The 27,567-nt window shown below is 36.4% G+C and overlaps 2 protein-coding genes and 2 long non-coding RNA genes across 4 annotated transcripts in view; 2 read left to right on the forward strand and 2 right to left on the reverse strand.

Annotated features, from left to right (window-relative positions):
• The first annotated feature begins 1,372 nt into the window (after positions 1-1,372).
• LOC138402641 (uncharacterized) lies at positions 1,373-3,651 on the forward strand. The gene is made up of 3 exons (XR_011236997.1): positions 1,373-1,845; positions 2,572-2,618; positions 3,145-3,651. It is a non-coding gene; the product is annotated as an uncharacterized lncRNA (long non-coding RNA).
• A 781-nt stretch (positions 3,652-4,432) lies between these two features.
• Positions 4,433-8,169, reverse strand: LOC138402706 (uncharacterized). The gene is made up of 3 exons (XR_011237049.1): positions 7,630-8,169; positions 6,810-7,007; positions 4,433-4,486 (listed from the first exon to the last, which is right to left on the reverse strand). It is a non-coding gene; the product is annotated as an uncharacterized lncRNA (long non-coding RNA).
• A 2,215-nt stretch (positions 8,170-10,384) lies between these two features.
• Positions 10,385-14,213, forward strand: LOC138402659 (uncharacterized). Its single transcript, XM_069500232.1, has 4 exons — positions 10,385-10,519; positions 10,603-10,658; positions 10,797-10,862; positions 11,859-14,213. Exons 1-4 carry the CDS (start codon positions 10,500-10,502, stop codon positions 12,194-12,196), a joined length of 480 nt encoding a protein of 159 aa, XP_069356333.1. The 5' UTR covers positions 10,385-10,499; the 3' UTR covers positions 12,197-14,213.
• Positions 14,214-14,297: 84 nt separating this feature from the next.
• Positions 14,298-27,567, reverse strand: part of Cad86C (Cadherin 86C) — a 151,284-nt gene continuing 138,014 nt past the window's right edge. The window contains exons 8-15 of the mRNA XM_034970964.2: positions 20,407-20,599; positions 19,570-19,813; positions 18,882-19,467; positions 18,445-18,799; positions 18,205-18,352; positions 17,983-18,113; positions 17,413-17,736; positions 14,298-17,050 (exon numbers count right to left, since the gene is read on the reverse strand). Of these exons, the coding sequence (XP_034826855.1) occupies positions 14,602-17,050; positions 17,413-17,736; positions 17,983-18,113; positions 18,205-18,352; positions 18,445-18,799; positions 18,882-19,467; positions 19,570-19,813; positions 20,407-20,599 (4,430 nt within the window). The 3' untranslated portion in view covers positions 14,298-14,601. The remainder of the gene's footprint in view (positions 17,051-17,412; positions 17,737-17,982; positions 18,114-18,204; positions 18,353-18,444; positions 18,800-18,881; positions 19,468-19,569; positions 19,814-20,406; positions 20,600-27,567) is intronic.

Raw genomic sequence — 27,567 nt, forward strand, 5'->3', positions numbered from 1 at the left:
TTGCTATGAAACAATGTTCAACTTTGTAATATCGCCAATGTTGATTGCTAATCGTAAAGAATTTGCTTAGCAGGTAGGTTGGATCTTAGAGTATTTCAAACGAATAGAGAGAAAATACCTACGGTTTTACTAAAATTTGCTTTTTTAAGTAAGTAATCTAGCAACGAACAAAGAAAATGAAGATAATAATATGATATCATTAAGCACTTACTTTTTTAGGAATGTCTTTAAAACCCACGGTGTACTAAATATTTCTCGTGACAAAAATTAAACATGCCGTGGCCGTATCGACGCCATTTGAAGTCTAGTGCGTATTAATAGTAACCGGGCTGCTAGATAGATGACACTACTCACCTATCCGATAATCGGGTCCTTTCCCCTAGGTACCTACCTACATATTTTTTGTCATGATTTCCCGATATTAATCTATACTTAATATTATAAAAAGAAATAAGAAAGTAGGTAATGTCTGTCTGTCTGTCTATCTGTCTGTCTGTCTGTCTGTCTGCTAGCTTTTCACGGCCCAACAGTTTAACCGATTTTGATAAAATTTGGCTTACATCCCGTGGACGGACATAGGGTTTTATCCCGGAATATCAAAGAGTAAAAAGACTACTACTCCAGGAAAACTACTAAAAAACCAGGAATTTCGAAAGTTTTAGGAAACTGCCAGACACAGAACAAACGCCATCTGTCAGGGAATAGTAGTCCGGGAGAAACTAAGATTATGGTAGAAACAATATTTTGAACATGCGTAAACATTGTAGTCCATTATGTAGTCCTAGTAGCTATTGAACCATAAGCTGACAATGGCGGTTCTTACGTCCAGTCCAGTCTGCCAGAGAGAGGAAGGAACCACAAGTCATGTTTTGTTAGGTTTTTTGATTTTGTTTGATTGCTATTTTATTTATTCTAACCGACTTTATTAGATTGCGAAATTAATGAGACAATTAATTAATTATTATTATTCAAAATTTGCGTGTTACCAGTGATGACGTCATATTATGGATCCGACTTCCGAGACAGGTCGCTAACTATTGGGCCTCATTCGGCACTGCGCGATACGCAATCAGACGCACAGGCCACAGGCGTGGGCGTGGCACGATCCGACCTGCAGGGCTATGCTGTATCTTTGAAAGTTTTCGTTAGACTTTGAGTCCAGTTGGAAATCCATGAAATTTAGGTCACGTGATTTTGTATTCCGTATCGCATGCGTGGATAACTAGTTACGAGTACCTAACACTTGGCAGTTGGCCAACATTAACATACTAGCATATTTTATCGACTTTATATGCCTAAATTAAATATCTCTGCCTGACAGGTAGCGTAGTAGAAATGTAAGACTTTTTAATTTATACGACTTACACTAGTTTTTCATTATTATCTATGGACATTTGACATTGACATTACGAGTTACGACCTAATGTTTGTTTTGATAAACAGACTTATTTTAATTTTTAGCTGATGTTTTCTTAATTTGATCTACGGTTTTGTTTTGAAAAGTAAGTGAAAAACATATTAATGTAGAATAACTATGACTATACTGTAGAATACCGGTATTCGTGAGTGATTTTGTTGTGTACAGTAGCATAATACCTAGTTAATATTAGTTCTTCAGCATAGAACTTGAATGTGAGTCATGAATTGCCCTTTTTAACTGACTTCTTGCCTTTATAGATGGCTACATACAACTAGAAGGGTGTCGGTCCGACAGTTCGAACTCTTAGTAGAGTTCGCAGACCCAACGCGACTTGTCCATACGCGCTTGAGGGTCAACCGTTGCCCTCCAGCTAATCGCTGTTGGAGGTGTGTCCAAAGACCAAAACTGCTGAACATTGGCAAAGAGTGAGTTATTTTTACCTATTAGTATTTAAAAAACATGCTAGTCATTTCATAGGTAGGTACATTATAATACTGAATGTCATACATCGCATGCTGCAGTTTATGTTATGTCACCTTACCTATAACATAAGATCCAAAAATTAACCACAAGTAACCTGTCTATTGTGAAATATAAATTTTTTGAATATCAATGTACGGGTGGTGTGTGATTTTGATGCACACATGCAGATAAGCATATGCTACTTAATTAATCTTTAATATATAAATATATAAAAGGAAAAGGTGACTGACTGACTGACTGACTGACTGATCTATCAACGCACAGCTCAAACTACTGGACGGATCGGGCTGAAATTTGGCATGCAGATAGCTATTATGACGTAGGCATCCGCTAAGAAAGGATTTTTGAAAATTCAACTCCTAAGGGGGTGAAATAGGGTTTTGAAATTTTGTAGTCCACGCGGACGAAGTCGCGAGCATAAGCTAGTATAAATATATGAAAAAAAAGCTGACTGACTGATCTATCAATGCTCAGCTTAAACTACTGGACGGATTGGGCTGAAATTTGGCATGCAGATGGCTAGTGTGATGTAGACATCCGCTAAGATGTCGGAAAATTCAATCCCTACGGGGGTGAACTAGGGGTTTATAATTTGTGTAGTCCACGCGGACGAAGTCGCAGGCACAAGCTAGTTAATTATAAAAACTAACTAGTTTTATTAATTTCAGGATGTACTTAATGCTCGAGACCAACAACAAGAAGTTTCAAAGACAAAGTAAGTATTTAATTTATCATCATACATCCCTTCATATAGATAGCACCTTCATTACTTCTGAGTAAGATTCTCAGTGTGAGATGACCTTGGCCAAGTGTTGATTGGTAGAATTCACACACCACAAAGAACATTATGGAGACATGGCATACAGGTTTAGTTTCCTTTAGTTAGTGAAAAAATACAACTTTTACTTTTAATAAGTTTATAATATTAAGATTATTGTAATTTTTTTTTACTTTATTAAATCCTTACTTAATATAAACATGAAAACGCCTGTCAGTCTGTCTGCTAGCTCTGTTCACTGCCCACCCGTTTAACTGATTTTAACGAAATTTTGTACAGAGGTAGTTTGTGGCTACTTTTGGCCTCGGAAAATAGGAGTTCCAATAGGATTTTAAAAGTCTAACTCCAAGTGGACAAATTAGCAGGCTTCATCTAGTTGTCATATTATACTTACATTATAATTTTTTTTACTTTTGCGATTGCAAAATCTCATGTTACGTAAAGTTCACCATTTTCATTTCAGTTCAGCAGGATGTGAACCATGCCCAACTGAGCATACCAGTTGGAGACATGGCGGCTAACCATCGAGGAGCGGCATGCGGCGGCTCTCAATAGAATTGCTAACTGCAAGCAAACTGCAGCTCTAGTCTAGAGCAGCATACTGAAGCTGAACGAGTGGCTGATGGGGTACCTATCCCAAATCAAAGACAATGCGTGTAGACTTTAGATTTGGAATTCAATCGGCATTTGTTTAGAAATCAAACCTGGGATTTCAGTTAAAGCAATCCGCATTTGCTTAAGAATCGAACCTGGGGCTTAAGGTCACAATTTACTCCTTGTTTGACTGGTACGGGTGGTGCCTTTTATTATACCATAAGGTTATATATTACATTATCCTATTACATACTTATGACTTATTAAATACTGTTACCTATGTCAAAATTTATAACTGTAAATTATCAAAGTTAGAATATTAATTATTGTTATGATTGTTACTATATTTTTTTTAACAATAAAATTTAATTGTTTATTTCTTGCTTTTTGAATAAAAAAACACTCCTTAATAATAGGGTTGTATTCAAGAAATGTCAAATTTGTTTTTGTACAATAAAAATTTATTTTTAGGGTTCAGTACTCAAAAGATAAAAACGGAGCTCTATTGATGTCAGTCTGCTGTCTGTACGTCCGTTTGTCCGTCCGCATATTACAAACCTGAAATTTTGGTATTTGGTGTTGAACATTAACTAAATCGAATATTGAATTTGAAATTCAATTAAATTATTTACCAGGGGTTTACACATATGAAAAAGCGGCATGGAATTTTTCCATACCCTAGCATGTGTGGTATCATTGTCTAGAACTCACTGAGTAGACTACAAATATATTATAAAAATCCTGTGGGAACTCTGATTTTCCAGGGTATAAAGTAGCCTATGTCCTTCCCAGGGATGTAAGCTATCTCTGTACCAAATTACGTTAAAATCGATTGAGCAGATGGGCCGTGAAAAGCTAGCAAACAGATAGACAGAGAGACACATTCGCATTTATAATATTATGGATTAATTTTTTAGCAGTGGCAGCGTCTATCTCAAAAACCAAACAAAAGTTAGGAATGTGAAATTTCGGTATATTATATACTGAATTTAAACAGCAAAGATAGTAGACATCAAATACAGTTAAGAATTATTAATTTCTACTAGGCCTTCTATGGCAGAGTCTACTATGTTGGTTACTTTGCTTCTTTAAAAGTTCTCCTTGATTCCAATTTGATCACATAGAGACACTGAGAGTGTCTCATAGAGAGTGGCATTACCACTTTTGCTTCACCATTTGCTGAACTATGTTGGTTACTCTGATCTTCATCCCTGAAATAATCAATATATTATATACCTGAAAAAAGCTTCCATGCTAATTTATATAATGACAATTTCTGTACATAGGGTGTGCCATAGAATAATGGATATTTTTATCAATAATAATAAACTTATACATATAAAAAGACTAAGTCCTAGGACACACTAAACCACTGGGTTAGGTTCCTTTTATGATGTAGGTACACAGATTTTTGGAAACTCCACCCCTCGCTGATTTTTAAAATTCTACTCGCGCGAAGCCGGGGAGGGTCAGCTAGTAGCTGCTATAGTAGGTACATACTGGAAGTATGTGATAGCTTAGTGGTTAAGACGTCTGCCTCCTACTCAGGAGGTCGGGGATTCGATTCTGGGCACACACCTAAACCTTTCAGAGTTATGTGTTTTTTAAGCAATTAAATATCACTTGCTTTAACGGTGAAGAAAAACATCGTGAGGAAACCTGCAGGCCTGAGAGTTCTCCATATCCGCACATGGCCAGCGTGGGTAGACTATGGCTAACCCTTTTCACTCTGAGAAGAGACCCGTGCTCTGTAGTGAGCCGGCGATGGGTTGATCATGATGATGTAATAGAATAATGTGCCACGAGCTAAGGACACCTGTGGCATACGTACAAACAAACTGACAGACAGACCGATAGCAGAATGACATTAATAAAGCTCCATTCTTAGCTGTAGCTTCCAGTAGCTTAGCTGTGCGATGATACAGCTAAGCAGTTAGTCAGACAGCTTTTCTTTTTATATATAGACTAGCTGATCCCCGCGGCTTCGCCCGCGTAGATTTAGGTTTTTAAAGATCCCGTATAGCCTATGTCACTCAGGAATAATGTAGCTTTCTACTGGTGAAAGAATTTTTAAAATCGGTTCAGTAGTTCTAAAGATTACCCCCTACAAACAAACTTAACGACATTACCTCTTTATATATAATATTAAAGATCCCGTATAGCCTATGTCACTCAGGAATAATGTAGCTTTCTACTGGTGAAAGAATTTTTAAAATCGGTTCAGTAGTTCTAAAGATTACCCCCTACAAACAAACTTAACGACATTACCTCTTTATATAATACACGGGCCGTGCAGCAGAAATCGTAATATTTTAATTTCGCCATAACTTCAAAACCAAACGTCCAATTTTAATCATTCAAAGACCAAATATTATCTCCATAAACTGTTCTTAGTGATGAAATCATTTATTTGATAAGGATTAATAGCATGAGTAAAATAAACGCGTTTAAATGTAGTCCAAAAAAAATTCAAGATTTTTAAATAAAAAATGGTTGCTGTGCCTCACTCGACATAGATGGGTATAGTGTGTCGCGGACTTTTTTGTAGATATTTATAAGATCTACAATTAATTAGAACATTTTATGGTTCTATCTTTTATAGTTTAGGCAGCGTACGCAAAATAAGTAACTTTCTGGTTGATTTTTTACACCTTGTGTCCGAAAAACCCAAATATCTTACGGAACCCTATTTTTTTCCAAAATAAAATATAGCCTATGTTACTCGTGAATAATGTAGCTTTCGAATGGTGAAAGAATTTTTAAAATCGGTCCAGTAGTTTTTGAGCCTATTCAGTACAAACAAACAAACAAACAAACAAACAAACAAACAAACAAACAAACAAACAAACAAACAAACAAACAAACAAACAAAGTTTTCCTCTTTATAATATTAGTGTAGATACAACGGGCCGTGCAGCAGAAATCGTAATATTTTAATTTCGCCATAACTTCAAAACCAAACGTCCAATTTTAATCATTCAAAGACCAAATATTATCTCCATAAACTGTTCTTAGTGATGAAATCATTTATTTTGCTAAGGATTAATAGCATGAGTAAAATAAACGCGTTTAAATGTAGTCCAAAAAAAATTCAAGATTTTTAAATAAAAAAATGGTTCCTGTGCCTCACTCGACATAGATGGGTATAGTGTGTCGCGGACTTTTTTGTAGATATTTATAAGATCTACAATTAATTAGAACATTTTATGGTTCTATCTTTTATAGTTTAGGCAGCGTACGCAAAATAAGTAACTTTTCTGGTTGATTTTTTACACCTTGTGTCCGAAAAACCCAAATATCTTACGGAACCCTATTTTTTTTCCAAAATAAAATATAGCCTATGTTACTCGTGGATAATGTAGCTTTCGAATGGTGAAAGAATTTTTAAAATCGGTCCAGTAGTTTTTGAGCCTATTCAGTACAATCAAACAAACAAACAAACAAACAAACAAACAAACAAACAAACAAAGTTTTCCTCTTTATAATATTAGTGTAGAAGATAATATGCTAATTAGTTTCATGTTATTAACTTACTTTTGCATAACTATTTTCCTTTCCCTTTGGGATGCAGGAAACTAAGTACTTAGTGAGTACTTCCCAAGCATTGAGGTTTGAGTGCATCGGTTACCTCAGACTTCGGCTAAAGGTGGGTTGGGACATTTTATTTAAAATAGATGCCCCCATTGGGCGCTGGTATGTTCCCGTTGCATAAACATGCAGAGCTGCCAGGATCTACAACAAATATTAGTAAATTTTCATGTTAAATTATTAATTTCAATATTTTCCTAACTCCTCAATATACTAAATTGCAGAATTTTATTTTTATTTGTTACTAGATGGTGGATTTAGGTTTTTAACTAATCCCGTGGGAACTCTTTGATGTTCCGAGATAAAGAGTAGCCTATGTTCTTCCCCGGGATGTGCAAGTTAACTCTGTAGGTACCAAATTTCATCAAAATCAATCATCTAATCAATATTAATATGGAAGTATGGATTTTGTACCCAGAAAGTTGTAACAATAAAGAGAAAAAGACAGTAAAAGTGGACAGGGAAGCGCTTATTTCTATTAGAGATTTTGACCAGTGACTCTTGGCAGTGTGAGAGGTTGTAAACAGAGTAGAATAGGTACAACAAAAAGTACCTATTCTAAGTAGGTAGGTAATGGTAAGTAATTTTCTGTTTTGTTGGTTGTTATGAATGTGATAGGTACTTAATTGGAGGCAAAAGCTAATCATTGTCTTACAAAAGATCATAAGTAAGTATATTAAATAAATACCTACTTAGTACTTACCTATTTATTAAGCTATGACATGGTTTTGACTAGGACTAGAGTTAAGTAGTACATGAGACTTACTTTTAGTTCATTGCGAACAGCTGTCGAACGGCTTGGAGGTGAGGCTTGAGTTCTTCCAATAATTTCTCAGACAAAAGTTCACAATGAACTCTTCTCTGGCAGCTCCATTGTGTCATATCGCGCAGCCTGCGCCTGTGTATCTGTAGCGCGTTTTGTAATTTGCTGGCGCTGCTCCTCGTCTTGCCCCATCAAAACTTCACGACCCATATTTTAATTAGATACCTAGGTATTATCTACAATATTAACATAACCACAAAATATAAATAATAATTGAACTCACAACACTGAATTATCATATTTATTACCTATTTACTACTAATAGGTACCTAAGTATTACTTTTTTAATAGGTACCTATTTACTAATATTTTTTATCAATTACTTATTAACAAAAACGGGCTGAATTGAGTCGATGTTGTAATAATCCTTCGAAATTAAAACATCTCTACATTCGTTGAGATTGCAAAAAAATTATTACCTCTATAAAACGGACGGATTATAGTGGAGAGTCGCAAAACAACTGGTCCCGACTAGTTGTTAAAACGATCGTTGCCACCTAATAAAGTTCCAATTACAAACTGTCATTTTGCTTAGTGAATAGAGTTTTAAAAACTATCGATACGAAAACATACGTGAAAAAGCTGTTTCCGGTTTCTATTACATCCCATTAATGGCTATGATCGAGAGTCATTGTCTATGACGTCATCTTGGTTAAACACTGACGTTAGCGAATAGAAAATTTGAGTTGACATTTAATTATTAGAAATTTTCACGAAATTAGTGTGCCACTGAGATACAGCATAACCCTGCTGGCCTGTGATAACACGGGCCGTGGGACCCCAGCTTTAGAAAGCTCAGAGTCACTCAGCGGGCGATGGACCAGATCAGAAATGAGGAGATCCGTAGGACAACTCGAGTAACCGACGTTGCTTAACGGGTTGCGAAGCTGAAGTGGCAATGGGCAGGGCACATAGTTCGTAAAACCGACAGACGTTGGGGTCTCTAGGTGCTGGAATGTCGACCTCACACGGAAGACGCAGCGTTGGAAGACTCCCCGACGCTGACATACGACGACAGACGGACGATATCAGACGAGTCGCAGGGAGCCGCTGGATTCAGGCGGCGCAAGACCGTGGCGTGTGGAAGTCCCTACAAGAGACCTTTATCCAGGGACGTCTATCGGTTGACGATGAGGATGATGATGATTGAAAATTTGATGACTTCAAAAAGGAGGAGGTTCTTGTTGTTTTTTTAATGTTTCTTACATAGGTAGGTAGGTACTTTACCTAGGTAGATTGTAATCATTGATGTAGGAGGAGTAGGAGGAGTAGGAGGAGGGGTGCCAGCCAGATTACCTACGATTGATGTCGGGAAGTCGGAACCACACTCACGCCACGCACACACTGGTCGGAACCACCCACCACCAACTTGTTCTGTGGAAAATACCTATAATCCGCGACAGGTCGAGATAGCAACTATTGGGGTATGAGGCGAGGGAACTCTAACTCGGGGGCTAACCCGGTGCGGGTGAGCGCGGGTGATGTGCGCGTGTGCGGGGCGTTCCCTCCCCGATCGCCATTTCCACCTGTCGCGTAATAATTATAGGTAGGTACATTTTGCGTGGTTGCATCTTCTAGTCTTATCTGCAGTCCTAGTAATTATGGAACCATAAGCTGCTTAGTGGCGACCGGGATGGCTATTCTTTAACTTTCAACCAGTTTCTACCGTAGTTTCTAAACTCAATCTAGATGGCGCTCCATTTGAATAAGCACAGAATATTGTTATAAGTGCACACCATGTGCGCTCAAATAAATTGCCTCTGTGCCCTGCCTAGCCATTGAAAATCATTCCAATGACTTCACCTTCGCGTTAATCGAGCTAACATCATTTTATCAATCGCATCGAGAACCGTGACTCGTGAGCAAGCGAGTGTGAGTGTGAGACTGTGAGCATCGAAGCCAGTGTTTCCATATGTAAATCGAGAATTACCGTGTTTAAGGGTTAAAATTACGGTGTATCTAGATTTAATTACGGTGGATTAGCTAAAAGAATACCGTGTAAATTACCGTGTCATTTTTAAAGAAAAAAGTCACGATTGCTTTTTAATCAATTATTAATATTATTCTAAATCTGACCTCCTAGCATAGCAATGTCTCTTTTTCATAACGGATTTATTATTATTAATATTTGTAAATCTCATTACTTTTACATTTCATTCCTCCTAATTACTTGAATAAGAACGAAAATAGATCGCTGAGATTTGATGCTTAACCGAGAGCAAGAGAATGTTGCCATTACGAAATATGCTAACGTGACTGAGCTTCGTACTCGTAAACGCAGTATATTATGAATTTTAACGTGATTTTTGTATACGGTGACACGGTCAGGGTAATGGGCATATTACCTTGATGGTAGATTTGGACTGAATTACGGTGCATCTACGGTAATTACCGTGTACATGGAAACACTGATCGAAGCTACCATCACGCGTGTGCTCACCTGAATGGGGTCACAGAGTACATTATATATACTGTGGGGTTATTATTTTTCTTATGTTGGTATCACGATTCATGATTCACGTTGGCGTCGTGTTATCACCCAACCAATTTAGAATGGACATTTCTGTGAAGTAGACTTAGTGGAAGTAGATGTCTATCGAAATTAAGGTGGTTTATCGTCATTCATCTATGGTTTTCAGTTTTGTTGTTTATACCTACCACAGAGTAGGTACTTTGTAATATATTATGGGTTTCATAAATTATACTTTATGTTTACGCGTTCGGCGGTTCTACGTTTGCAAATTAGGTGTTGCTTTAAAATTTTTAAAATACCAATACCATAAAATGAAGAGGAGTCAGTCTCATTCAATTTAATGGTGACATTTATGGAGCAGTAAGTGGAATTAAAGTTATTTGGTGTTTAGTGTCTTTATTTTATAAGTGAGTGAACTTTGAAACGAGTTTATTGCTTTTTAGGCATGGGGACCTTAGCAAACCATCCTCGAATGCAAGAGGCAGGATCTCCAATCTTAGTAAGTGGGAGAAACTGGCTCAGCTACTGAACAGTGATGGCAGTGGTGACATTAAAACTACTGAGAAATGGAAGAAAGTTACTAAAATTTATATTTTATTAATTATTTATATTATATTAATTAATATTGCCTCACCAGGGCCACCATCACAGAGGAGAGCTGTGTCTTCTCCGCCTCTGGGCTTTATAGAGGATGAAGTTCATGGTAAGACATCCATACTTTATATTATAAATGCGAAAGTGTGTCTGTCTGTATGTCTGTCTATCTCACGGCTCATCCGTTCAACAGATTTTAATGAAATTTGCTACAGAGATAGCTTGCATCACGTGGCCTTTCCCGGACATAGGCTACTTGTTATCCCGGAAAATCAAAGAGTTCCCACGGGATTTTTGAAAACTTAAATCAACCTGGACGTAGTTGCGGGCATCATCTAGTATTATCATCATCTAGTAGTTTCTATATAAATAATAGAAATCATACACCATAAACTTAAAAAAAAATCATTATCACAAATTACATAATATTGTTTGTACCACCTTTTGTAACTGTACTCAAGCAAATAAAGGACATTATGATTATGTTGTATAGAAGTAGGCGTTACTTTGCGGAAGTCCATGATATACAATGAACCAAAAGCTTAATTTGCTAGGTATAATCCGCTGAAACAGCCAGCGCAGTAGTTGTTTCTGTGGATTATAGCAAATTAAGCTTTTGGTTCATTGGATATTATTATGATTAAACATTTTAGGATATCAACCTTGGATGAGACTGCAGGGCCATCAACATCCTACACTGTACAATCTACTACTACTGTCCCATTCACCTAGAATTATTAAATTTTGCAGGTATGTAGGTCTTATAGCAGACATTCGGGGAAAAATCTGAAAACCGTGAATTTGTGGTTACATCACACAATAAAAAATTAAATCGTCGTCATGAACAAATATTGCTATTTTCAACTTTCAAAGTAAGATTAGGTGCTATACCAAGTGGGATATCATATGATAGGGCTTTACTTGTACATTCTGAAACAGATTTATTTATTTTATTTTTTAGGCATAATAGTTTTTGATTTATCGTGCAAAATGTCGATAAAATACGATTGTAGTACGGAACCCTCAGTGCGCGAGTCTGACTCGCACTTGGCCGGTTTTTTAATAATTTCATTACTATCATAACTTTTATAACAATTTTTTGCAGATCCGGGCATGCGCCCTTTAACTAGGCACTCAACTCAAGTCCATGAAGTTTGGCCAGCGCCTGCTCTATCCGGGCAAACTACACTTCGCCGAGCAAGACCAACACAAGCTCGACGATCGCAACGAAAAAAACTGAGGCAGGCAGCCCAACATTTTCTCCGAGCAGAAGAATTTTGGAGAAAATTCAAAATAGAACAGCATAGGGACTACATGGACTTGAGAAGAGAGGAAAATAGGATCAGGGAGATGGAAGTGCGGGCTCAAATGCAGTGGCAAGCAGTAGTATTAAGAGCTCTAGACATATTAGATAAGTTAGCAAATAAGTATTGTAAAGATTAGTTTAGATTAGTTATTTAATTTATAAGATTAATTTGTTTGTTAGATTAGATTGGCATGGGTAATGTGGTATTTAACAGTGTCATAGAAAAAATTTATTTGCATGTTTATATACTCTTTGGCTTTATACATATAGTATGCATTCATAGACGGAGTATGTAATTTAGCGATGCTATGTGAAAAAGACTATATTTATTTCAATTAGTTAAATAGGTACTGTGTCCGCATGATCCGATGAAATGGAAACTATTGGAATAAAGTCCGTGCAATTAAGTACTTATTATAATTTCGCTTGTCAAATAATCTCTATATATAAAAATGAATCGCTGAATGTGTTGCTGATCGCAAATCTCGAGAACAGCTGAACTGATTTCGCTAATTCTTTTTTTATAATATTCCTTGAAGTACGATCCTCGTACTTCAAGGAATATTAGAAAAAATGGTTCTTACGGAGAGAAAGAATTAAAAAATTGCCTGAAAAAGAATCGACTGTTAGGCGGTACGAAGTTCGCCGGGGCAGCTAGTTTATTATAATATTGCGGCTATTATAATTTATAATATAGTGTGAGACATCATCTAGCCTTGTACGTCATCACATCCACAAAACTTTTCACTTACGTACAATCATGATAAATTAATACACTAAATAGGTACCGCCACTGGGTACCGCGTACAATGACACAATATGCGTTGGGTTGGTGTAGGTAACACGAAGTTACATAACTTCGTGGTATCTAATCAATAAGCGCCATCTATTGGCGAATAGCTAAAAACAGTGTGATTGGGCAGGTGCATCTTTTGGTGTATTCTGCTGCCCTAATACCTAGTGAACCATAAGCCGACAAATGGCGGCTATGATGAGTATGAGCGAGCGAGCATCAAAGACGACCGTCACGCGCTCGCACTGCCCTGCATTATCTCCCCCGTTTAAAGTTTGATCATCCGAACACAACAGCTGTTCAGTATTCACAACCAGGATTAAAACCGGTTTAATAAATAAATAATTTGAACACTGCAGTCAGCAGTTTCATCTATCTATTCATCGTCTATCGTTGTTGTTTCTGTAGGTAGAATCATCATCATCATAATATCAACCCATCGCCGGCGCCCGGCCTCCATTATTGGACACGGATCTCCTCTCAGAAAGAGCTGTTTAAGAGGAACAATTCTACCCAACATTGTTTACTGTTTACGCCACAGATGAGCCGACTTTTTTCACTTTATTGCAATTTTTAATTTTTTTGAAAATAAAATATAGCCTATGTCACTCAGGAATAATGTAGCTTTGTACTGGTGAAAGAATTTTCAAAATCGGTTTAGTAGTTCCAGAGATTACCCCCTACAAACGACATTACATCTTTATAATATTAAATTAAATTATAATTATAATAATTATATATTATAGATTAGTATATTAGTATTAGTATTAGTATAGATTAGTATGGAAGTATGAATAGTATTTATTTATCCTCATCAGTCCGTGGGTAATATTTTGGATGGGTCCCACTATTCCCGTTGCGTTTTTATACCGCGACTATTTACGTATAACGTGCCCTGCTTTGACAGTTATATGTTTTCAGATATTTCATTACGTTTTGTAGTGGCTATTTTCGTAAGATATAGTCGATTTGGATTTTTACCAGGCGTTTAAAAAACTCTAAATGGGAATACAGAGACATTTTGAAGGAGGACATGTCACTATTTGTATTCCTCGTTTCTTAAGTCTATGGGTATAAGTGAGACTGATTTGAATAAAACGTGCACTCTCAGTACCTATTACCATTGCAATGGGTAGAGGGAATAGTGAGACCCACCCAATATTTTTAAGAGTGGTTTTAGTTTCGAACTATATTATAATGCATAAAGTTTGAGAATTCACTCGCCATTCTTTTGATATGACACATAGAGCTAAAATGGCGAGTGAGATCTCAAAATGTATGCATTATATTTTGGTTCTGACTATCCATGTGTAGGTAGGTACTTAGATTAGAAATAAAAATAAAACAAATAATTAAAAGTATAATATAACTTTATATTTTATAACAAATATAGAATTGCATACTGAAACAGTACGGCTATTGTGAATACATGAATAGTTATTTACAATAGATTTTATTAAAGCTACATTTAAATACATAATACGAACTTTAAAACAATATTTTTATTTACAATATAATGTTTCTTACATTATTTTAATAATTATAAAATACCTATAGAACAGTCATTAAATAAAGGCAGTTGATTTTTATCAATCTTAGCTTTAGGTAAAAAACTATTTACAATCTTATGAAGTCGTATGAATAAATAGGACGGAACAAATAGTTTACAATTCAGTTCAACAAAAAATATTTTTAAGGCACTCGTTGTATGAATGAATACTGATATTTTTATTATTAATATTACAAGTTTTAGTACGAAGTGGAACTGCTATCTGGCCTAAGTTGTTTAGTTTGAACATCATCATAAGCTATAGTAAAAACACTCTTTTTCTCTGTTATAGGCAAACGCTTTATATTACCGGCCTGCTGAACTAACGTACTCATAGCAATTCCAGAATCATTATCGTCTATTTTCGATCTAACCGTTCTCTGACCCGTAACAGCATCTCCACCGATATTTATTTTAGACACATGCACTTCGGATGTTGTTCTGTTATCATCTTCATAGTTAGTTGAAATGGATATACTATGGGTTAAGGCGCTTTCTGAAACGTCTTTATGTTTTTCTTTTTTGTTTTTCACATCGTCTTGGTTAACATAAATGGGTTGATGTTCTAAGGATTGTCTTTGTGGTAAAGCTGGAACATTAGATGCTGCACCTAAGTATTTTGGTATATGAGTAGGTTGAATATAACATAAAGGATTTTGGTTTTCATATTGGTGCTCGTATCTATGTTCCGAGTGTTGCAACAAAGGATGAACATCAGGCAATGGTCCTTCAGGAACAGGTGTTACTCTCCCTTCTTTTAGCAATCGAGGGTGTATAAATTCACTTTCTTTTTCTTTGAAGTTTTTTTTTACCTCACTTCCTTGGCTTTGACTTTCTTTGCTGATTATTTTTCCATAACGACCACTTTTTTCTTTTGATTCTTGATCATTCTTAATTTTTGAGGGTCTCTTAGGTTTATCTGGTGTTACTTTATCGGACGTGGTAGTTTTCCCATTTACATTTGATTTTTTGCCATACCATTGCATATACCTAGGTAGACTTTTTTGTACTGGTTTGCTTTTATCTGATGTTATTAAAGAATAATTTTGTGCTTTTTTTGAACTGTCTTTACTAACTAACGCTTCTGATTTAGCTATTATGGGGTTTTCTGGTTCGTCTAAGTCTGTTATTTGTACCTTGCTGTCTGATTTTTCAAAAATACGTTCACGTTCTTCTGTTGAAGATCCTTGACGTGAAAATATCAGATTTCGATCTTTACTTGCTGAACTGCTTGTACTTTTACCACTTTCTTGTACATACATTTCTTTTGAAATCCCTTCATTTGGCGCAGGTAATTGTTTCTCTGTTCTCTGTTTTATTTTTTCATCAAGTGAATCCGAAATTTCCATTAACACCTCTTTTCGTGATTTTGGTTTTCTGTCTCCATCAGAGGCTTTAATTTGTGTTGAGCTTACAATTTCATTTTTAGAAGTTGTAACTGTGCTTTTGGTCACATCCCCGTAATGCTTTACTCGTTCTTCTCTCTCATTTGTTTTACTAATTTTAACACATTTTTCGCTTTCTAAGGAAGGTGAAACGTCACTTTCTTCAATTATAGGAGTTTTGATTTTTCGCTTTAGTTCATAAATACGAATACTGCGCCTAGGGTCCTTGTATTTTATTTTTTTCTTGGGTTTCTTCTTTTTTATCCAAGTAACTTTTTTAGAATTATCTGAAGTAATCTGAGATTCATCTTCACTGTATGAATCGTTGTCACTTCGAGATTTTCTAATAACTTCTTTGAGTAAAAGAGATTCTGTTTGTGTGCCAATATGACATTCTGTTTGTGTGGCCATGACTGAGTGTCCTGGCAAACTTTGAGTCTCTAACTTACTTTCACCTTGTGATGCCGTTTCTTGGTTTTGTAACATTCTCTCCCGTTCTATTAGTATTTGATGAAGAAGTTCATTCTGTTTTCTTAATGATGATTCAAGAAGTTCTTGATGAATAGAAGATTTATTTTGCATTTCAAGTAAAGCTGATTGTAAATAGTCAGATTTTAAAGGTACAGTACCAGGTACGTCAGGTAGCAAATTAGAATAATCATGCATTTGATTTTGATGATCGATTCCAATGTGTGACCTTTGACCTATAATTTTACCATCTTTGTCATTTGAAATATTATCTAAATCGGTAACAACGTTATTCATTCTTTCTCTTATATTATTGGCTTCTTCTCCTTGTTCGCGAATAAATCGTTCCATTAAAAGTTCCTTTCCATTGTCTACGACTACATATTGGGTGCGAGGAATTAAAGTCACTGGTCGTTGATGTTGCACGGGAAGGTTTACATAGCGTTCATCGTCATTTTTACCTCGCGTTACAAGCCTCAAAATTTCAGTATTGCCTTCTTTAATAAAATATTGATCTCTACCTAGGGAAGTTGGAGCGTTGTATTCACGTTTAATTCTATGTTCCTCTTTATCTTGTAAATTTCTGTCAGCATCAGACTTGAGGAAGCCCCCAACATCAGAACCTCGATCTATTTCGTGTCTTCGCATTGAATCATCATCTTGTTCTTTGTTTTCATGATGCAGTGTTGCAATTCTATCATAGCCATTTTCTAAATCTTCAATATATTCTTTGTGTTTATTTGCAAAAGCTTCCTGAAGTTGCATTTCTTTTGTATAAATTATATTTGGGCCATCTCTGAAAAAAAGACAATCGAATAGAGTTTTGCTTTTTAATACTCACAAAAACTATTTACTGCCTATCACCTTCTTTAGAGGTAACGTATCCTGTACTATTTTCTCCTCGTGTATTTAGAAGTGTTTAATGTAGAAATATTAGTATATAGTATTAATATTCTCGGTAGGAACGGCATTTTGAAGCAGTGGTAAATTAAACTAGTTGACGATTCAAAAGCACTTGTAAAAGTTTACTTGAATAAAAATCTATTCTATTCTATTCTATTAGAAAGAATGAAAGAAAGAAATAAAAGACGTTTATTTTCCAAACTGTGCCACACATCACATCTTATAAAAATATGTTATTTATTAATTAAATATTACCTGTGTCGGAAAGATTGCCTAGTGTCATCTTTATAATCGTTGTCAGCGGCAGTTTGAACAAATTCATGTCGGATTCCGCCAGGCGTTGAAGCTGGTTTATTTGGCTCTTTTGATTTATAATGTCTTTTATTGAATTTCCACTGTGTTGGTTTCGTCCTCAAATCCGTTTGTTCAGCGCTCCAGGCCTCCCGTTTTCTCCACTCAGGTGCTTCTATAGATTTATTTTCGATATTTTGCGTCGACTTGTTTTCTCTCCCAACTCCCTTGTCGCGAACCACTAAATGCACGTCGTCCTCTGTGGAGTTGACACGTATCACTCTTTTCCTAGAATTTATTAATGGATATCTATGTACCTATCGGATCTAGGTTCTTTTTACATTAATTAATTTTCAACATAGGTGTAAAAGTGCTTTTTTTCATAATATGATACAAGTGAGAAATATACAAAAAATTAAGTGTACGTTGTAACAGCTGATCATTTTGTAGTTTGTTTGAAGCAGCAAATTATGAGCAAGTTTTATTATAAGCGCTAATTTTGAAGATATTGTTACAGAATAATTTCATAATTACCTTGGTGGCATGTACAAAGGACAACCATCGCAGATACAGCAACATATGAGAAGAAGTAATACTAGGGCTATTAAAATGGCAAGCAAAATCAATAGCCAGAATAACAATCGGCTTTCAGCTTTATATACACCCTAAAACAAAAAATATTAATATTTTAGAAAACAAATTATTATTTCCAATTTAATACTTTTTCGTCAACAAAGAAATTAAGTTTATATTTACCGAATTGCTATCGTCAGCTGTTGAGGTTTGATCTTTTTGAACATTAGTTGTTGAATAAATCGTTACATTTTTTGCTAATTGTTCTTGAAGTTTTGCCACATTTATGGCAGTGTTTCCAGCCATTCGAACTACTGCAGTAACCACACTTCTGAAAATTATATAATCTATAGTCAGCAATTTATTCGTATCTTAAAATATTATTTCATAGTGTAAGTAATACAATTATTTCTAAGCACGCACTTTTCTTGACTAGAGTCTTGGCCACCGATATTTTCTGTTCCTTTATCGTCATTCATTTTGTATGGTTTAATATCTACAATAGTCACTTTTCCTCCAGAAAGAGTGCTCAAAACCTCTTCTAGTTTTTTTCTGTCGGGGTTTGCACCGGGTACGATAAATGACATTGTCCTAGTCTTGCTTTCAGGAGGATAAATTTTTACTGTTGTTGTTGAAAATTTTTTTGGGACCCCGAGGTCATAAGCCCTTATGGTTAGCATATAAACTTCACTTTCTTGTTCACTATCGTATTGTCGTTTTTGTCTGTGCACATTTTGCTTTTTTGTCCTCTTCAGTGCTTCTAAAAGGTAAAGTTCACCTGAAAAGAAAGAAAACGTTCAAATTTGGAATTGTGCTAATGAACTATTTACCTAAATTAGTAAAAATAGTTATATACATACCCGTTTCTTCATTAATCGCAAATTTTCCTTCAGTGTTCCCTTCTATTATTTCATATCTGACTACATTATTTGGTGGCTCTGCATCTTTATCAACTGCCTTAACATACGCCGCTGAAGTAAAATTATTCAAATTTGGCGATAATACAAACTCATACAACGTCCTTTCGAATTCTGGTGGGTTATCATTTACATCTAATAACTTAATAATTAATGGCACTGTTACTCTTAAACCTACACCATCATTATCTCTAGCCTCTACTAAAAAATGCAAGTCTGGCATGGCTTCTCGATCAAAGCCATGATTATTAGTTGCTATAGTTATTAGCCCCGATATAGGATCCAAATTCATTGACGTGTTTAAGTATCCTAATATGGCAGTATATTGGATTTTTCCAAAATCTCCCGTATCTACATCATCTGCAGCAACTTGTACGACTCTCGTGCCAGCTGTCACATTCTCTGGTAGCTCTACATCATAAGAGAGAGCCAGAAATACGGGAGCATTATCATTAACGTCATTTAAATAGACGGTTACATTTGCCGTAACAGACAAGTTTGTTGCTGGACCGAGTTCTTGGGCCAAAATCTGAAACACAATAATCAAAATATAAATATTTTAACCTCTTGCTAAACATTAGTATTTTGAAGGAATGAGCAAAATTGGCGACTTTTGTTGCAGTAAATCTACCTGAAATATCACTGATTTGCGAGCTTCGAAATCCAGCATCGTATTGTCCCGCACTTTGATGATGAATTGGGCATGCCTCTCCGCCACCGTTGGCGATACTTCAAACGTACCGTTGTTCCCGACCAACGAGAGAGAGAACACGCCATTTTTCCCTGCATCGTTGTCATTCACTTGAGGAATGTACGGATCGTTGAACACTAACGCCGTACCTTGAGGTGCATTCTCATCCAAATAAGTGATGTAGCTGAAAAAACAATTTTTTGATAATATAATATTTTTTTGATGATATATGATGTTAGGTTTTTAAGTAGTGTAATTATAATAATAGTTCAACAGTTTTTTTTCTATTCTCCTTGCAATTGCTGGTAAAGATGACATTAAATTCTCAGTGGATTTAAAGTCACCTTAGGACTGACCTTGTCGCTCAGGAACTGATAAAATTCATTCGTTTAGATTGGTGATGGTGGGAATTCTCGATAGTAGGTACATGTCACAATAATCGATTTTAAGCATATCCTATGTCAATGATTTTAAAGTATCGTCGAAGGTGCTTTGCGTGGCACGATTCAAACATAAATAATATGGTCCCGGTGCCCGTGCCCATACCATAGCATAGCCCACCCTTCTTTGCAGCAGCATGACGTAGACACTGCCGCGGCCCTGAAATTATTGTCGACAGGTAGATTTGCACCCGCACGGCTTTGTTAATCTACATAAAATCATAAAATATCGTGCCTACTAAGTACATTTCTTACAACCGCACCCCGTCGTATTAACCCATGGCCATGGGTGAGCAAACCCTTGATCTATATAATGGACTATTTATTGTTTACTTACGACTCATTCTCAAAGTACGGAGGCGAATTATCCCGCTCAGGCAGTATGAAGGCAAGCTGGACAGTCGAGGACATAGCTTCAGGCTCCTCCCTGGACAGGCGGACTTCCTCCGCGACCACGGTGAGCAGGATCGGCGCCCCCGCGTGAGATATTGCTGCGATCTCCTCAATCGGCCGTTGGAGGGTCACTTCGCCTGGAATCGATATAATATGGAACTTATTAGGTATACCACTTTACTCCTCAATAGTGCAGATACTGGTGAGGGGCAGGCCAGCATTATGTTTATGTATCATACTGTTTTTATGAATAATTCAGGTAAAAGTTATAAAATAATCGGTTCAATAGGTAGGTATCTAAATTCATTGAAATATTTGCATCAAGTGAAGCTAATAGGTAAAACTTTTTAAAATAGACAACTTTTTTCTTAATCTTAAAATGTACAAGTAGGTATGTGTTATTTATAGTATTGTAAATCATTCTTTTGATAACAAATGCGTCCGATATAATAACTGGATAGTCCAGAGATTACTTTCTAAATTAGATTTTTTAATACACACAGCGACATCTACTGAAAGACTGTCCAACTATTTCTTTCAGCTTAGACTCGATGCCTGGTAGGCCGTACCACCGACTAACTGCGGTTCGGAGACGGTCTCAGTCAATCTAGTTCTTAGAAACGTCACTAGATGGCACTTTACAATTTAAGAAAATTTTACCTGCTGCAATTTGAAAAGTACCTACTGCATACGCGTGGATTTAGGTTTTTATAAATCCCGTGGGAATTCTTTGGTTTTCCGGGATGAAAAGTAGCCTATTTCCTTCCCCGGTATGCAAGCTATCTCTGTACCTACCAAATTTGGTCAAAATCGGTTGAACGGATTAGCCCTGAAAGGCTAGCAGACAGACATACACACTTTCGCATTTATAATATTAGTATGGATAGTCAAAAATCGGCCACAACTCTAGTAGCCGTTTGGTTAAAAAAATATTATCATGCCCCTAGTGAAGTTAGATTAGCTTTGAGGTAAAATTAATTATCATACAATTTCTATCATTTTAACTAGCAATGCATTAATAATGAATAATTAGTACCTAATACGTCTCTATCAGGACTGTGTAATTTTAACATTGTAAGTAGCCTATTCAGTAATTAATGATAGATAAGCTGATACCTACCGCAAGAAGCACTTTATGTATTATGTATGGAGTATGCGGTATGTAAAAAAGCTGTGATAGCCTAGTCGGTGGGACGTCCGCCTTCTGATCGGAGGTGGGGGTTCGATCCCAGGCACGCACCTCTACTTTTCGGAGCTATGTGCGTTTTTAATAATTAAATATCACTTGCTTTAACGGTGAAGGAAAACATCGTGAGAAAACCTGCATGCCTGAGAGTTCTCCATAATGTTCTCAAAGGTGTGTGAAGTCTACCAATCCGCACATGGCCAGCGTGGTAGACTATGGCCAAAACCCTTCCCACTATGCGAGGAGACCCGTGCTCTGTAGTGAGCCGGTGATGGGTTGATCATGATGATGCTGTATGGACATTATTTTATTATTTACACCATGGATAACAACAACCGCCTACGCATAGTGTGATCACAAAGGGAAATTATAATGACTCATTACCACATTATTGTTCTGAGTTCTCTTTTTGTATGGTTACCATATTTTGAACTAAACATTTACTATCAGGACATAAGTAAAAGTCTGTACCTACTATACAAATTCTAACTAGAATTATTGGAACCACAATTTATTTAACCCAAACTTTTTATTACATCAACAAAATTTTGCATTCACTTTGTAGAAAGAGTCAAGTTTGACCGAGCTTACTTGAGCGCGACGAAAATAATACCTACTCGGCTGATTTAGTCTAGGAATAATCCAGCAGAATTGCGTGCGAATCGTGGTTTATCGACTAAGTTCAATTCCGTTACATATTGCAGAATTGGACTAGATTTGTCCCTAAAATTTTATGTGCTCATACCTCTTTACTACTATTACATATACCTATACCTAAACAACTTATATTCGCGGCACCTGATTTTAAAAACAAAGTCCATCAATAGCGGTACTTTTCTAAAAGAGGGGCAAAACTTATAAAAACGAGACGTAAGGCCACCCTTTTTAAATGGCGCCATAACTTACGTTAGGTGTCATGAGAAACAAGCTCCCTTACGTATATCTATCGGAAACAATAAATTCTGCTTCCTACTACCGCAGTGCCAATTCATTCTTAAATCATAATATTATTATGGAAAATTCTACGTCCCACTATCTGTTGATAGTAGGAGTAAGAAAGCGATCTGGCAAAAATAATAATAGTACCTATATTCTTTAACCTTTGACATGCTACCGAGGGCAGTGAATTCTAGCTTCAAGTCCTATTTGACATAATATTTGCTTATTGAACGAAAACATAATAAATCAGCCACTTATAGGTAGGTACCTAACTAACGCAGCAGTGTCGATCTATAGCATAAGCCGGCAAAAAATATTGTACCTACATCGACCTTTTGAATGAGATTTCGGCTTTGTAAAGCGTTGCCTCTGTCACTTTTACCTGTGTGACGTTTTGTCGGTCGCAACGACACAGATACAACGCTCTACGAAATCTCTTTCTAAAGGTCGATGTACAGTAGGTACAATATTTTCTGCCATGTACTGTAGGTATCTTCTTCTTCGACATAGCGTTGTCCCACCAAGGTGGGGTCCGCTCTCCTACATTTTGCCGCCTACTTTGCCCGATCTTGAGCATCCGATTTGGCTCTTGTCAATATATTATCACCTATCTTAAATCATAATATGGAAAATGCTACGTCCCACTATCTATTGAGAGTAGGTGTAAGAAAGCGATTTGCCAAAAATATACAGACTACGTGACCTTTACGGTAGGTCGGTACCTAGGGCAGTGAATTATATTTCCAAATCCTGCTAAGATGTACATTTGACCTATGAAACGTCTAGAATCTAGATAACTTTGATTTCACGTTGCTTACCCTTAGCCTAATATCTGTTCCCTTGCCCCCTCAGTCTAGTACACTCTGCTAGTGCTTCCTACTTATCGCCTGTCTGTCACACTCATTGTTTCATGTGACAACAAAAAAAATTCTCCACCCGAGTCTCAGTTGGCACTGAATAAAACATAATGATGCCCATGTTTTTGTTTATGGTAGGGCCGCCATACAAGGCAGAACGAAACCGGGACGAATCGGGATTTGTCGATGCCACAGAATTCTAAATAAGGCAATAGAAATGGTATCTGTTGTTTTTTACTGGGACAGCGTGTCGCCAATTTTCAGCAACTTAGATCGATTTTCTTGTGAAATATGTTTAAGTTACATTTTCTATCACTGTCCCTCCTTTTCTTGTCAACCCTGGAATATACTTAAACAAAAAGTGACAGCATTATAAAATTTAACTATCCTTAAACAAATTTTGGAAGCAAGGCTGGAAATGGAACTTACTCATGCAGAAATAATTCAAATTGTGAATGTAAACAAATATATGACACTAGATAATGCCCGCAGCTTCATCGACATGGATTTTGATTTTTCAAAATCCCGAGGGACGGGACGATAAGTAGCTTAGCTAAGAGCCGTAGAATGCAAGTTACCAAATTTTGCCCAAGTCGGTTGAACGGATGGGCCGTGACAAGCTAGCAGATAGACAGATAGACAAACTTTCGCATTTGAATTTTATTAGTATGGAATACGAAAATCTTATTTTTAACTGTCCCAGTTTTCGGATAGCAAATTGTCATCCTATAACTTTTACAAATGAGAAAAGAGGAGTGACGTGGTATAGGTATATTTTATTTTATTACTGTTAACTTGTAAAGGGCAAAGGGTTATCTGTATTTTTTTATTTTCTTGTTCTGTACTTACTTACTGAGATCAAGAGTTTATTATAAGTAGGTATACACAGAATACTAACTATTATACCTACCATTACTAAAATATTATCCCTTACTATATCGTAAATACGAAAGTGTGTTTGTTTGTTGGTTTATTGGTTTGTCTTTTTATCCCGGAAAATCAAGTCGATCGAGTTCCTACAGGATTTTAATGACTTAATTCCATGCGAGCGAAGTCGCGGGCACCACCTAGTACTTCCACCTGAAATTATACACCTACCTATCCAACATTATCCTTCACTGATCTAAACCTAATAAAAACATGAAAAAGCCATTTTTAAAAAACTCCTTTGAATACCTACTTTAAAATGATAAGTATTTTAATTTAAACTAATTTAGTTTAATTTACTTACATCACATATTTTTTTCATCGAAACTGAGTTCAATATAAAAGTAACCCCTTTAGCTATGGAAATAAATCCGTTCCCAAGCTATTTTTCGCTCGAAAAGTTAGCAATGAATCGCATGTCAAAGACAAACTCCTGGAAAACTTATTGTGGGAAACTGTACATTATACCAGACTCCATTGTTAGCTTTTCTGACAAGAACATATATATTATATACCTAAGTATGTTTTATGAACCTATTTAAAAAAAACCGGCCAAGTGCAAGAATGTTTTATACATTACGTACGAACATCAATAATTGACCTTAAAAAACAATTTTCTCTATAATTCTCATCCCCAAACCCATCGCAGACTCACTGCGAAGCACGGATTTCCTTTCAGAATGAAAAGGGTTTGCCCATATAGTCTACGAGTACGATTGTCAGATTTCACACGCTTCTGAAAATATTATGGAGAACTCTTAAGCATGCAGTTTTCCTTAGGATGTTATCCTGGACCGTAAAAGCAAGTGATATTTAATGGCTTAAAACGAACATACTCAGAAAGTTAGAGGTGCGTTCCCGGGATCCAACCCAGGACCCTCGACTACGAGGCCGACGTCTTAACCACTAACCTATCACCACTTCCTATTTTTCCTATACTTTACTAGATAATATTATATATTATACCTAATAGTTCACTATACTTGCTACTTGACTTATTTTCGCGCTGTTGAGTTTTTTGAGCTATCTACTTTGAGAACCTAATAAGTACAAATCTGCTTTCTTCCAAGTTTTAGTTACCAAGCCTAGTATGTATTGATAAACGAATCTAAATAAACTTGTCTCTGTGTTAACAATACCTACTCTGTCATTATCATATTTTAATGGTTAGGTTAAAGGAGGCGCAGTCATTTGATAAAGACCATGAACAGTTGCCTATTGTCGTCGGGATATCTGAATGCCATTCAAACTGGTGACTTGGTATCTCCATTATGAAAACAGCTGTACGACAGCAATTGTTTACAGTAGGAAACACGAGCATAGTAGGAAACATACAATACTTTAGTTTTGTTTGTTTGTATTGTGTGATGGAACATCTAGTTATACTTAGGTAAGTTAACCAGAACATATTAACTTTGACTGTAACAGGTGTTCGTGAAAACCTAATAGAAACAACCTACTTTTGAGATTGAATACTCACAGATAATTCGTAAATCTGCTTCTAGAACGTTGTTTAGTATACGTATAAGATTTTGGGAACTCGCTAAAAGTCGTTTTATTTCTACGAATTTCATTTGAAAATTCAACCCCTAAGGGGGTAAAGTAGGGGTTTGTGCAGTCAAAGCGGGCGAAGTCGCGGGAATAAGCTAGTTTAGCATATTCAGTCATTCCATAGCTGTCGGGCCCATTACTTTTGTGAACCAAGAAATGCTAACTGCATTCATGGTTCTCAAATTGTAGACTGGCCAGTATTCTATTCCTAAACCAGTGGTATTTATTTGCACCCGTTATACATCGCAACCAATGTAAATAAGGCATATTATGAAATAAGGCGGCTTGCGCACAAACAATGGGTACAGAGCGACAGCGGGTATGGCCTAATGAGGTATTATTCGGTAACTCTGCAAAATGTTAGCATTTGTAGAAAAGCTCTTCAATTTCAAGCGGCCGGGCGACCACACCTTTGTACAACGTCTAATGATCTGACTAAATGTCTAAATATTATGTTGCAAATACCAACGGGGCCTCTTTTACCATATTACCTACTTAATAATGTTCAATACTAATTTTTACTTTTTAATTTTGATAATCCGCTAACACATAGGTATATTCACAAAAACAATGAACTGTAAAAAAAACCTACTGTGTGATCTAGGTGATAGTGAAACGGTAGGTACATCTATAGATTCAATATCAGGCTTTTAATTTAATACCTTATAGTTTAATTTCTGATTATATTTTACGAAAAGCATGTAAATTAAATCATCTGTATGTAAAAAGAATGATATCTACTTGATTGTTTTTAATTGAAAATGTTACAATAAAACTTGTACAGTACAATTAGATAGCCTTATCTAATTACTGTACAAATCATGTCCACGGAGAATGGTGCCACGAATACCTACTGGCTTAATTTTCGCGCTGGACAGCCAGACAGATCTTTTGCGCAAAAAACGAGCCAGCCCTTATGTACTAGATGAGAATATTACCTAACCGCAGTGAAATATTTCGCAAGTTTTTAGTTTAATTTGGTTTACTTACTTGGCTTTTGAATTCACTCAGTTCGTCAGTTGGTAGTAGGAAATAAGCACAGCTTAGTGGTTAATTGTTAAAGTTGGGTGCTAGAGTTGGATTTAATTTGGTCAAAATGACTGTTAGTTTAATCTGTGTTTTGAGTAAAGTGGAGCACGCGATGCGGCGTGAACTGGGGTCAAGTGGTGGGACCAGGGGTTGATAAAAACTAGGATATCCTACGGAAGTCGAAGGACACCGTGATGAATCACATTGAAAAAACCGGTCAAGAGCGAGTTGGACTCGTACACGAAGGGTTCCGGTACCATCGTACGAGATATTATATGACCTAACGCTTTTATGTAGAACATTGCAAGTTAATGACGGACTGCTCACTGCGCTATCTATAATATGTGATTTACCTAATAAATTAATTTCTTCGTGGACAAATTTTTTTCCATGTATCCACAAATTCCACCCAACCAACTCCCATCATCGGCGGTGTTCCCACTAGATTAAATAACATGGGGTTATTCAAGGGGCGGACCAGCAAATTCCTAAAAGGCCGGCAACGCATCGGCGGCTCCTCTGGTGCTGCAAATGTTCATGGGCGGCGGTAAACACTTAACATCAGGTGACCCGCCTGCTCGTTTGCTCGCTATATCTATTAAAAAAAAACACGGTT

The sequence above is a fragment of the Maniola hyperantus genome, chromosome 8 (assembly GCF_902806685.2).
Source record: "Maniola hyperantus chromosome 8, iAphHyp1.2, whole genome shotgun sequence".
In the NCBI taxonomy this organism is placed as follows: Eukaryota; Metazoa; Arthropoda; class Insecta; order Lepidoptera; family Nymphalidae; genus Maniola; species Maniola hyperantus.

Coding starts and splice junctions, on each gene's coding strand:
- LOC138402659 (XM_069500232.1), top strand. CDS start 10,500: ATGGTGACATTTATGGAGCA. Junction 10,520..10,602: donor ATGGTGACATTTATGGAGCA/GTAAGTGGAATT, acceptor ATTGCTTTTTAG/GCATGGGGACCTTAGCAAAC. Junction 10,659..10,796: donor AGGCAGGATCTCCAATCTTA/GTAAGTGGGAGA, acceptor TTGCCTCACCAG/GGCCACCATCACAGAGGAGA.